The sequence below is a fragment of the Nicotiana attenuata genome, unplaced genomic scaffold (assembly GCF_001879085.1).
Source record: "Nicotiana attenuata strain UT unplaced genomic scaffold, NIATTr2, whole genome shotgun sequence".
Lineage (NCBI taxonomy): Eukaryota > Viridiplantae > Streptophyta > Magnoliopsida > Solanales > Solanaceae > Nicotiana > Nicotiana attenuata.
Genome location: NW_017670790.1, coordinates 384,551 through 398,533, shown reverse-complemented (window position 1 = coordinate 398,533; position 13,983 = coordinate 384,551). Strand labels below are relative to the sequence as shown.

The 13,983-nt window shown below is 34.9% G+C and overlaps 1 protein-coding gene across 2 annotated transcripts; it reads right to left on the bottom strand.

The window, feature by feature from the left end:
- Nucleotides 1-6,508: 6,508 nt before the first annotated feature.
- LOC109243355 lies at nucleotides 6,509-13,706 on the bottom strand. 2 transcript variants are annotated; one of them, XM_019410279.1, is made up of 5 exons: nucleotides 12,405-13,706; nucleotides 11,530-12,308; nucleotides 11,361-11,450; nucleotides 7,378-8,082; nucleotides 6,509-7,106 (listed from the first exon to the last, which is right to left on the bottom strand). In XM_019410279.1, exons 1-5 carry the CDS (start codon nucleotides 12,514-12,516, stop codon nucleotides 7,002-7,004), a joined length of 1,791 nt encoding a protein of 596 aa, XP_019265824.1. In that variant the 5' UTR covers nucleotides 12,517-13,706; the 3' UTR covers nucleotides 6,509-7,001. The 2 variants fall into 2 exon arrangements, with proteins under 2 accessions (XP_019265824.1, XP_019265825.1); XM_019410280.1 differs by having other exon boundaries at nucleotides 11,376-11,450; nucleotides 12,405-13,705.
- Between the last annotated feature and the right edge of the window lie 277 nt (nucleotides 13,707-13,983).

The window sequence follows — 13,983 nt, the reverse complement described above, 5'->3', positions numbered from 1 at the left end:
AGGTAAGGAACAGATAATGTTTGTATGTTGAAAAGAAGAGATTTATCAGATGTCATGTGATCTGAGGCTTCAGAATCTATAATCTAAATAACATTGTCTATTTTAGTAAGCAAGCAAGTTCTAACTGAACCATTCTCAGGCAGAAGCATACCAGCAAAATTTGCAGATGCCATGAGTGTAGGAGGAGAAGGTGGAGTGGAAATATGAGACTGCTGCAGCAGCAACATCATGAGTTGAGAGTACTGATCTTTAGTTAAACCAAGGACTGCAGAAACTTGGGGAGACTCAGGTTGTCCAACAGTGCCACTATGAATCCCAACATCACCATAATGATCAACCTCAACATGTGCAGCTGCTTTTCTAGGACCAGGTCCCCTAGTGAACTTGAAATTGGGAGCGAAGCCATGCAATTTGTAGCACTTGTCAATAGAATGCCCGGGTTTCTTGCAATACTTGCAGATTAAAGATGACTTTTGAGACTCTGAGTTAAACCTTGAATGAGAATTTTATGGTCTGGGAGAGTCAAAATTGACCTTGGATGGGAAACTCTGTTTGGAAACCCCAGCATTAAAGGAGACAGAATTGTTGTTGAATTGAGATGCAGAGCATACTTGTCTCTGTTTCTCATCAGCTAAAAGAATGATGTACACAATGTTCATTGAGGGCAAGGGCTTCATCATGATTATGTTGCTCCTTACTTGAAGATAAGTATCACTAAGTCCCATCAAGAACTGATAAACTCTCTGTTCTTCCTCAGCTTTCTTGTTACCCCCACATGTACAAACAGATAAATAGTTGACAGAAATGGAAGATATTTCATCCCAGAGTTGTTTTATGGTATTAAAGTAAGATGCTATATTTAGTTAACCTTGAGATATGTGTGCCAGTTCCTTCTTAATTTCAAACAACCTAGCTCCATCAGCCTGTCCATATCTCTCCTCAAGTTCACTTCAAATGTCCTTGGCTAACTCAGAGTACTCAACACTACGAGATATTTCTTTGGTAAGGGAGTTTGTCAATCAGGAGATGACTAAATCATTGCATCTCTGCCATTGCCTTGCCAAAGAGGACTCAGCAGGTGGCTTGACAGATGAACCATTGATGAAATCCAATTTATTATGAACAAACAAAGCTACTAGGATAGTCCTACGCCAGCTAGAATAACCAGACCCATCAAAAGGAACAGAAACTAGAGAAGCACCCAAAACATCAGAGGGATGAAGATAAAGTGGGTGACATGGATGAGTGTAATCATCCGGATGAAAACACTACGGGATGAAATTCCTACACCATCGACTGGAGTCTCAGAATTATTTGTCATATTGACAACCAACAAAACAACAAAAACTGGACCAGACTACTAACAATAGTGGAATTCAGGAATTGAAGTTTCTAAAACAAAAACAAAAAAGTGTACATGCTGAACAAAGAATAACAGCAACAAGCTAACAAAGGAGCTAGGGAGATGAGATGATGTTACCAAAAGCACCGTTCGCTACCAGAAGGGGACGACCTTGACAAAAATGAAGAGACAGATGGAAATTGTTGAGAAGATGAGCTGAAATAAGGTCGACTTAGTCCAAATCAAAAAATCACAGCGCCAATTTGAAAGAAAAAACTCCTTTTCATCAACAATTTCTTCCTCGCATAAACCTAGATTTTGATCTCCAGCGAACACCAGAATCGGAATGAAATTCGGCAGAGAAAACTTCACCAATATCACTGCACATCGATGGAAGAACGGATCTTAAACGCCATAGCTCTGATACCATGTTAGATTCAAAGATCGAAGGAAAAAATGAAAGACACCCAATTAGGGTTCTAAGAGACGAAGAGAGAAATATCTGATTTCCTATTATTCAATCCATGTAACAAAATGAATCTGTTTTCCTATATATTGTGTTCTCAGAAGTTGGGCCTATCTCTAGGACCCGGAAGCCCAAATACAAAAATACAAAAATTGAACCTGAGGCCCCAATATAAATACAGCACACATACTAACTAATACCAAATTGTAAGCTATTTTCTAAGTTATGAATCCCAACAATATTTGTGAGATTCCGTTTTTGGAGGATTTTTATCTTTATTCAGTTATTTTTAGTAATTTGATCTATATGTGGTCCATTACTATTATTGTTAGCTTACCTAGTCGTAGAGATTAGGTGCCATCACGACGTCCTACGGAGAAAAATTGGGATCGTGACAATGTGAAGATATACGCCTTAGAACTAAAGATAAAAGAATGCACTAAGTTGGGAGGAAAAAACATTTCGTAGTTAATATAATTTTATTTAGTGATCAAAGACTAAGTTCCTTTTGTATACTTCTAGCAACCTATGTTTTAGGGATGAATAATTAACACAAAAAGTTTCTTCAAAAAAGATTTCTTGTGACAAAATATGACTTATAAGAAATTCATCACTGACAATCATATTTGTTACAGTGCTTCCCTTATAGTTTTATCCTGTAGATAGAGGTATATATCCACATTCTAAGAAATTCATCATTTCTTCTTCCTTCTAATTATAAATTTTTAAACGTAGATTGTATTTCACTCCAGTACTGACAGGGACAGAGCTAGCGCTTCGGACGCAGGTATGATCGCACTCGATAGTTTTGGTCTAAACTTTGTATTTGTCTTTAAAAATTCATAAGTGTACAAATTATTAATTTGGAACCAGTAACTTGGAAGGAATAAATTCTAAACATATTAGCTTTAAATCCTGGCTCCGCCTTTGAGTTCTGATGATAAAAATTGTAAGAGAAGTGAATTGTTTATGCCCATGTGTGTTCTTCCCTATTTTTTTAACCAAAATCGGCCCTACTTGAAAGAAGAAAAAGATAAAACAAAAGATTTTTGGTGATGACCCTAAGTAGAAATGACATCAGGTAGCCACTCTAAAGGGCTGTTATTTAGGAATTAATTAATGTGTTTTAAATTTCTATTTTTCATTTCAATTTTTAGGACAAAATATCCTTAATTGTCCTAAAGTTAAGATTTTTAGTTTAGAAATTTAGGACAAAATAAATAATGGCTAATATATAAATAGCATCCCTAGAATGGCTATATGTGCGCTAGGGGTGCTCAAATGAAACCCGATTGTGGTTTGGTTTGATTTGGTTTGGTATTAAGAAAAAAAACGACCATAATTGGTTTGGTTCGGTTTTAACTGGGAAAAAAAAGTCAAACCAAAACCAAACCAACCCGATAGTATATTTATACAATTTAAAAATTAATTTATACATATAAATATTTATTGTAATGTCATTTATGAATATTTCTTAAACATTTTCACAGTTTTATCTTTTAATGTATTATTTTCAATTTGGACTTAATATTCTTGAATGAAAAATAAATTTTATAGCCCATAAATATAGTAAATCAAACAAAGTTCAAATCAATACTAATGCTAACAAAAGATGTTCAATTCAACACTAGGAATGATGATAGTGTTGGATATCTGTTTTTTAATTTTACGTTGGTTTATAATGAAAATGAATAACTTGTTTTATCTTTTTCTTTAGTGCTTAGTTATGTAGTTAATAGTACTTATTAGCTATATTTATATTAGCATGGCCTATATACTATTTTTAGATTATGTTAATTTCTAGTATAGCTTCTTAATTAGCAATATTTGCTTTATGCAATTTTATTATCTTTGTTAGTGAATATTTTAGTATAATGCTATGACTTATCTCATATTATTATTATTTTCTTGGAAAATACATTATATAGTTATATCTTACTATGACTAAAGAAATATTTGGAGCACAAGTTACATATTTTGTGCGATGAAGACTTTGTCGGGAAAAAATCCGAAACGTCGAAAAAAATCGAAAAACCCGAGAAAAACCGAGATTGAAAAGTCTGACTTTGTTGATTTGATTTGGTTTATAGATTTAAAAATCCGATATCATTAATTTGGTTTGGTAGCTAAAAAATATTCAAACCAACTCGACCCGTGTACACATGTAATATGCACTTTCCCTTTTATAATGTAGGCGTGGAGTTTGAGAAAGAGCAAGCGTCACCGCAGCAAATTCTCACGTATCTCGTTTAATGATATTTCTCATTAAAGACTAAACAAATAAAGTATTGTAGAAAAAAAATCATCAAAGTTTTTTTTTTAATTATTGGTAATCGGAACACTCAACACCATTCATGAATTAAACCCCACATGTGTACTCTCTATGTCCATGAATCTCAAAAAGATATGCTTAATTACTTATAAAACAAAGTTTATCCTATTTTACCCGTTTACTTTTGACCTAGGTCTGATAAATTATTATTTTCCCCACATGAGTATTTTATTTTTCAACTAACCCCAAACGAAGTTTCCCTTTATGTATGAGTAATATATTCTAATCCATACTTTGATTTATGAACCAGCTCTTAATTAACTTATTTTTTGAGTAATATATTCTAATCCATACTTTGATTTATGAACCAGCTCTTAATTAACTTATTTTAACTTTTAAACTCATAAACTTCTTCATTCTTTTGCTTTTATTAACTGAGTTCTGTACGTATAGAGCAGGGGCGAAGCCACCTTTTACAAAGGATGATCAATTGACCACCCTTCACCGAAATATTACGAAAAATTACACTGCATATATAAGTAAAATATTGATTTTAGATATATAAAATATATATTGAACACCCTTTATCGGGAATTTTTTTTTAGTTCTTTAAAATCTGAACACTGTTGGAAACATTTCTGGCTTCGCTGTTGATAATTCTTTAGAGGGCAAAACTTGCTTGTCTAGCTTGACAAGAACAAAACATTAAACGTATATATGGAGTGCCCTCCTCAAGTCATAATATTAATTAATTTGCCATTTTCCTTCTTTACTTGCATTCTTTTTGTAATTATTTTGGTTTTGTTACTTCACGAATGGTATGAAGAGTAAATTATCATGATTCATGAAGTAATCGTCTCTAATCTTTGAACAGTCTGTGACGTACCGTTACTAGTTAAAGGAGAAAATTATATTTACTTCGTTAGGGTGAAAATAAAAACAAACGAAGATATAAAATATACATGTATGTATTCTTGTCACAATCTACGTCAACTTTATATCATGGACATTTATATAGGATAATCCTATTTGAATCTTGTCACAATCTTCGTCAACTTTCTTTTGTCAAAAGAATCTTTATTTTCTAATAATTTAAAGCTTCTTTTCTAATTAAAATAAAAATGAAATTGTCATTGAAAACCTAATATGCTTCGGCTGCCTCTAAGAATTATTGAAATATTTCACAGTTATTTCTGTCTAATATTGCATAATATATCCTAGTAGCCACTTCTTCTACACCAAAAATTTTTTTTTCACTTTTTGTTCTTTCAAAATATTAAAAATATAAAAGTCAACTTCTTTGATACACGCCCTATATGTGTCCAAATGACTTGATCTTCCTATTTTCCAGGTAATGTTAATCACTATGACGACAATCAGAATGAATTTGTTGCCAATTTGATTTAGAGTAATATATATATATATATATATATATATATATATATATATATATATATATATATATATATATATATATATATATAAATATGCATATTTCATTATTTTCTTGCCCATACATTGACGTAAACGAATTTTGTTTAATTTATATATAAAATGAATGAGAAAAATTAGTACTGTATAAAATTGATTGGATCAAGGACCAATCCATTCTTGGAGATAGTGACAATTAAATGGTTGACCCGACTTTGGTTTTTTAAATTCTTCTAGCTTGACCTTCTCCTCTCCTTTGTTTAAACCTTTGTACCGCTTTGCTAGTCGGAATATAATTCAAACTGTAAATATTACCAGTTAAAAATAAATTAGTCTTTTGATCATTACCGTACAATTGAAATGTCATCCTCTTTTATTAACTTTATAAGAACACAGAATTTTAAAAGTTATTAAATACCTCCCTCAGAAAGCCATAGAATTGAAAAAATATTAAAACTATGTGGTACACTCTATAAAAAGATGAGTGTGGGGGAAAGTGGTGGTCTAAAATGCACATAGGTTTACACTGATCCCTATTATCTAGTGCTAATTAATATTATTAAGCATGAGGTCTAGTGCTAACTGCTAATAAATATAATTGAGCATGAAGTGCTGCTACTTCCACAAGGAAAAACTATGGTCGCTATTTTCGGCTGTGAATATTTAAGACTTTGGAAATCTAATCTATTGAGGTACCATAAAAAAGTTAACCAAAATTATTCAATTCCATAAATAGTCAAGAATTAGTTGCTTGTAAATGTAGGAATAGGTTTTTACTTGGTTTGATTCAGTCTTAAAAAATGAAGTTATGGCAATACGTTGTTGAGCTAAAACTTTGATTTGAATGTAATCATTTTTCGCAGTTATTTACTGCTGTATATCACCAATCTTTATTTATTGTCTGCTATAGAAGAGCGAAATAAAGAAGATACAAGCATCAAAGAAGCACGGGTAAAACGACATTTTGTACCATCAACAGTTTAAAGGACCATAAAAATCCACATTAGTTCTTAAATAACATTAAATTTATCCCAGAAATCTTTTCTAAACAATAAAGTTGACACAGGTACATTCTTAACAAAATAATTTCTTCTACCTGAGTTAAGCATACTAACATTTTAACACTAACATAAGGGTAATCCTTGGGGAATTCTTTCCCAACTTTCCGTAACAGCTCTACATATAGACCTGGACCAACAAAATCATAGATTATATGAACAGGATCGCTAGAAGGTCGAAAATCCGTAAAGTATGAAGGTGCCAAAGCCAATCAGAATCCATCCACAGAACTAGACAACCGAGATTATTCCTATTCACTCCCTAAAAGACACACTAAGCATTGCCTCACTCTCTATTCTCATTGCTTCCCTCAATCTCCACCCCAAAATCTATGGAACGACGAAAACAAGGATCAGAAAATTTTGCCACTTCTAATAAAGTACTAACAAAATTCAATAGCCTTTTTGGTATATCATTCAAGTTGAGCTGTATCAAGAAGAAATGCCACCAACATCACCAATTCCGGAGTGGAGAGGCAAAAGAAATCTTGATTGCACTCCTTGCATAACTTTAAATGATAGCTTCGAATTGATATACTGCCAACAAAAAAAGAGAGACAGATATTAATGCTAGGAAACTTTTTCAAGTGAATAAGCTGGAGCGTATACTTTTAACCGCATCCAAATGGCGATTCCACAAAGCCTACACCTCTTCCAAACAGAAAGCGCGCACGCGCACGCGCACACACACACACACACTAATACAATAAAACCACTCCATACAAACTATCACAGCATGTTATGACAAAATTTCAACTGTTCCATGTATTAGAGAATATATGGTGTGTCAAATATAAAGAACAAATACCTTTGTAACATCTCGGTAGAAGGTGCTGATCTCCTCCTCGGTAAGGCCGCCCTCATCAGCATTTTCCTCCCAGCCGAGAGAACGCAAAAATGCAGCCTCTTCTTCTTCCGAACACAATATTGCATCAGACTTTGAAAAGCTCGTGTCGGTACTATTCTTCTCCTCATAAGAGTCATCAGTGCATGTATTTTCACCTGAAATCTCAGTTGATTTCTCAACCCTTGGGCTCTCATCAGATAATGTGGTATCTTGATCCTGAGGGATACCAGGCGCAGTCAAAACTTCTGAAACACCAGATTTATCTAAAGGTGGTGATACAGCACACCCTGCACCATTGACAGCTGAACTGCTTGCAATAGATTTCTTTCTCATAAGATTGAAGAAATCATTTCGACTCCGAGCTTGGGATGACAGCTTTTTTTCCACCATTAACCCAACAGGCTTGCGTTCAGAGGTAAAGGAAGCAGCATTATTTGCTAGACTCTGTGTGGAAGCAGATGCGGGAGCAGTAAGAAGGGTATTTGACCTTTTGCTGTGAGCATTTGGGCTCAAGCTACTGTTCACACCATAAGAAACGACATTCTCTCTTGTTGGCTTAAAGATGTTAAGCTTGGTTGAGAGACTGTGATTGACAGGAATAGATGATGAGACAGTTTGCTGCAGCTGCTCAACCTTGGCTCTTGGTTTGTCGGAAGGATTTGGCACCTGAAATTAAAGATTGCAGGAATCTATATTATCATGAAAGTAATTCAAGTATAGCACCATTGTTATCCCAAAAAAAAAAAAATCTACAGGGAGAAAAGCTAGCACTGAACAAAATTCAGAAATGATTCGATAAAGTCTATCTATTAAATGGAAGATCAGACCCTTTAAATGTGATTTTTGCAGTCTCCATTTTTTAATTTCTGCAGCTTCACTAAGTATCCCGTATTCTACCAAAACTCCATCAAACTTTATGCATTCTCTAAATTGGGCAACTATTACTTTCTGCCCTCTTTCACTAATAACGTCTTTCCATAATCTCCTATCTCTAACCTAGGCCACTTATCATTTTCCATCTAACTCCTTCGGAAAGGCATGCAATATGTCTCACCATAATAACAGTTGTGGCACGTGTCTATATAGGAGAGCATATCAGGGCGGTACAGATATAATTCTAAATAACACCAATAACAAAAACGAAATAATACAACACAAGCTGCTGTCATGAATCTTTGCTCTAAGTCCAGGGAAACTTCCAGGCTAGACAGTAACTTCGAGAAATTATTTTAAACTTATCCACCTATATAGAATTATAGATACGCCAAACAGAAAGCTCAGTAATGCTAGACAATTTCATATACATGAAAGGAGCAACACCGGATGAGTAGATAATATCATAGTACTATGAAGAGAAATAGAAAACTTCTTTCTGTCCAATTGCTAAAAGGCCGGCATAGAGAGGGTATTCAACTATCCAATTTGTCATTCCCCCTCAGCTAGCCACAGTTTTTATTATAAATAGTTTTGCTTTAAAATGGTAGCAATTTTTCAACAATTCATCCATCTGACTCTATAAGTGCTTCCTTCTTGGTTTTAGTCCTTTACCATGTCTTGTAATTCCGATTACATGCCACAGAAGTTGGAAAATAAATCACCTTGTATGCTTTTCACAAGTGGCCCCTTAAAGCATCACCTAGAAAATCAGGATTTTCCATTTCGAGGAAAGATAAAAGATCGGTATTGGTAGGAAAAAAAGTTTGTCCTCCCCAAGTTGGTAAATTTGTCACATCTACCTTACATGACCAAACTAGGTGACAAATTTAACCGAGACAGGAAGAACCTGCAACATGTACAAGCAATATGAACAAGGAGCACAGCTCATGAATAATACTACCTCCTGATTCATGAAGATCAGTCCGGATAATAGTTCGTAAGTTTACTATCATCCTTAAAGAAAAAATGCTTTGTCACAATAATGTAACTCAATCAAAATGCAAAAGATCATTCTTGATATTTTGTATTCCCGCACCCACCCCTTGAATCCTTGAATCCCACACAACTCTCTGAATCCAACGACTATTTTATACAATGTTTGATAACAAAAATATTTTTCTCAGAATTGACTCGTTATAAGAAATAAATTTAGGAGCAGAAAAGGTTTTGAAAAAATAGAATTGATATAGTTATATTTCGTGGGCTCATCACTGCGGTGAATTCAAGGACTCATTCACAATTCCACTTAACTAAAGAGACATTTTGCTAAAAGACGAACACCTTTTGCATCTTGCTTGGCTATGACCAGAATGTGCAAATCTGTTGTTAGAATGTATTTTCATAATCTCCAAAACCTCCCCCAAGCACACCAGTGGTCTGGAGAAAAGATAATCAATAAGGAACACGTATACACTGATGAGGAAAATATGCAGCACCACTAGCCTGGTTGTTGGTTGAACTCAGTCCAGTCTGTGAATTTCAGGGTTTAAAAGTACAAGACAGCTTCAAATTTCACGTTTATGACAGCGGGAGGGAGGTAAATAATTTATAATTAAGACATAGGTCCAAGGCAATTTATACTACAACAAAATAGCTTTTAACAATTGAGCGAAAAAGCATGGATTAGCAAGCATTGGTTACCAGATCAAGGATTAAAAACAAGAATCAGTTCAATTTAAGGATTAAATCATGCATCTGTATAATAACTTTTAACAGTTGAGCTCAAAAGGATGAAGACGCGAAGGATCCAAATCCACAAGCCACGGTTACCAGATAGAAAATCAAAACCAAGAGCCATTCACCAACTCCCCAAGTTGTGAAATAATGCACGAATTTTTAAAATAGTTAAGAAAATCTCACAATTTATTGTTTTGAGGAAATTTTTGAAAAATAGTTCATTAATAACTGAAATAAAGGTACGGATAATTTTCCAAGTTCCTAACATCTCAAAACAAACTTGATATAGTGTTTTTTCTTCCACTTAAATGTTATAGAAGAAAGACAAGAGTGAGATACTTTTTTTCTGTTCTCCTCATACTTGAGGAACTATTTCAAGCATCAACTAAGTTGAAAGACCAAAGTACACATTTTTAATCAGCAGAAGTATTGGCTAGAGAGGAAAAGATTGCAAGGTCAATAAAGATGGATGTGTGTGATAGTATATATCCAACTTCTGTCTTACTTTCTGACTGAAGGAGAAACTGAACAGGTAAACCAATAATTAGAAATAGTTATTTGAAGGGAATACTCTTAATTATCTGAAGGCAAAATGCAGTTCAAAGCAATCGCAAAATAACCAAAAGAAGGGGAGAAACCGAAACAGACGGGTTAAGACAGGCTTAACTCACAGCCGGTTACCCTTAATTTGTACACGTAATATTAGTTCCTAATACATTCGCTTGTTTCCTAATTTGAACTGAATTATGAGATTTGAATTGCAAATAATCCAGTTTTAGAAACGATGTCTGTGTAGTTCATGCATAGCACATGATATCATAAATGAAAAAGAAGTGTGATAAAGAAAAGACCAACTATGTTTCCCAGGAACATCATGCCATGTACTCTCTCTGATTGTCATGCATACATTGTCTATTCAATTCTTAATGGTATCTGACATTGAATAGTCCTTGGTAAGAATACACATAGACCACGTGACAACCTTCTCATTATGCTTAATAAATGCGCTTGTTAATCATCAGGCAAGACAGAAGAAACAACATGAATAGGTAACACAATCATCACCAGCGAAAAAGGTGCAAAGCTCAACTTAATAGAGTCTCATAAGCATTACTTGAGAACTCCCAAGGATTCCCAATTAAAACCTTTTGATAACGAGGTTAGTACCATACAAGGGCAACGCCATTCTGTCAATTAATTGTCCTTCATATGAAACTTCGAAATAGCCCCCAAGTATATAATTATTGGAAATAGGAAGTCCAGAAGATGCACACAAAAAAACAATTGGACACCTAAGCTATCTGAAAGATGATGGCTTCAGAAACCCTTACCGAGGCCTTACTTACCAACGGTTTCAATGGTATTAATTGCCTAGATTGCTTCATAGCTAGCTCTTCGAGTCGCTGATTTGCATGGGATAACTGTTATGGTAAACACTAAGTTATGAGCACAAGAAACTTCTAATGTAAGCCACACATATAAACGGAACACAAAACCAACCTGGGAAGTAGTCTGAGCACAAGGAGGACCCCTAGCGACTGTTTCAGCCATATTAAGACCCCTGCTAATAGCCTTGCTAGAAATTGGAGAAGAAAGTCCAGAAGAAGCACCTTGTTTCACGGAAGAAAGGCCAGGGTTATTGTTTCCAGCCACTACCGTAATATCTGCCAGAGAAGATGCCGACTTATTACCAGTAGTGCCTGATGAGCCTATCGGTAAACCCTGAGGCATGGTACCCAAACCAGGAGATCGGACTCTTCCAAAGCCAGGTGATGCTTGTCGTTCTTCGGTTACTAGGGGCTGGATGCCTCTGTCAATTGCATTATCCACACTATTAACTGAAGCGAGCGGGCCATTATCCACACTATTAACTGAAGCGAGCGGGCCATTTTTGTCAGTTGGGTCGATTTTACCAGCAATTCCCAAATTCTTAGGCCCTTTCTCACTAAATCTACCATAAATCATTGACTGTGAGCGTCTTAACCCTTCCTCCTCAAATATTTCCCAACGATGATTCCTCGAAGTATCAGGAAGGTCCCTTGACCTATGATTTCCTAAAGTTGATTTCTCGTGATACTTGTTAATGTCTTTATCCATGTTCCTATGACGAGGGCTTCTAAAACTACTGTAAGATCTCAAGTTAGGGCTACTACTATTAGAGTTCCATCGGGTATGTGATGAGATGGCTCGATCTGATGCAGCAGGATGCCTCAACTTGTTATTGCTCATATTAGTTGACAGTGATCTACTATTTGCAAGTTTTGATGGGGCAGGATCATCTATAAAGGGAATAGAACAAAGGAAATAGTTTTAACTGAAATGAAAGTGCATGTTGTCAGAAAAAGTATGAAAAAGTATTAGAGCATGAAAGTTACCTGAATGCAACGGGGATGATGCAGTGACAGAGCCCGTCACATGTCTACCACTCCTTAACCATTGCGGGGCTAATGTAGGCTCACTTCTTTCCATAACACTACTAATGAACATTAACCAAACAAGAATAAAAGGAAAAACAACTCTCTTTCCTTCAGAGCAACTCCTACTATCAACCTCCGGTGCCAACCTAAACCACTAACATGCCCCCAAGAAGGCCAGTTTCTCTCTTGAAAACGTTAGACCAAATGCCCAAGAGCTTAACCAAGTTGCATGAACCTCCGCTGTCCATTAGCCCCAAATTCTTACCAAATTCCCTTTAGAAACGAAACCATTTTCCTGTAAGCAATCACACTAAACTAAAGTGAAGCACCCCACTATCTAAAAAAAACCTCCTTAAGGGTGGGTAAGGTTAGCCAATCCGGCTCGAGGGCGAGAAGCCTTCGTTTCAAGTACCAATTTGCCCTGCCAAGTTTCTCAATGAATTGGCTTTAGAAACAAAAGTCCTTTGTCTATAGGGTCGATAAAAAATGTTCAGAACCCTATAATTCAAAAAGAGACCACCATTCTATTCACTTCAACTAGGGATTAATCATTCTGTACATTATATACAGCAAACTGCAAACAGCAATCACTTTATTCAACCACAACAACGCCTGCCTTCAATTAAGAACATAATATACTCCTCTTCACCTTATCAAAAACCATCAACAACAAGCCTCTTTAAATGCTTCCTTCTTCAACTAAAATAGACTATAAAAAACTCCTCATGCCATTCATAACACTTTGGTGGAATAGAGTGCTACTCACTAAAGGATATAGTCAAACCCTAGATTTCAAAATCAGCAAAAAAGACCAATATAGGACACCATTCACAAAAACATAGTCCACAACAAAACTCGGTCCTCCAACTACCCACAAATCAGAACAATAAGCTATCAAAGAACAGTTAATTACCCAAAAAATTTAAATGAAACCCCAATAAAGAATATAATAATCAAAATACCACCATTATAGAACCTAATTCAGTCCCTGCTATGCCTTTTTTCCTTGTTTATGTCAAATTGTATTGATGAATTCTCAGATAATTAAAGAATCCAAAATGAAAAAATTTATACTGACAGGAAATTGAAGAGTTGTAGAGAAAGAGAAACACTAGTCGGTTCTTCGATTGATGAGGCGTGTAGAGGAAGAAAAAGCCTATGTGTGTAACCGTATGAAATATTAGGAGATCAGAAATAGAGATATTAAAGGGAAGCAAATACTACTACTCCGTTTTCTGCGTCTAAGTTTGAAAGACTATAAAAAGTGTGGTTACCAAGCATTTCCCCTTTTTTCTTTTTAACCAAATATTTTTTTGGAGAAGTTTATTTTTTTTTTAAAAACATTTTCAGAAAACAAATTTACATATCAAAAAGTATTTGAATAATTTAATTCTTAATACATTTTCCGAAAAAACTTTTCTGGGTAATGCATACTACAGAAAAGATATAGATCTTAGTTTTGAACTTTGTGATTGAAAAACTTTATGCGTATTTTTCTAGATTATTATCCTAGTAAAATAGTTTACTCTGCTTGAAT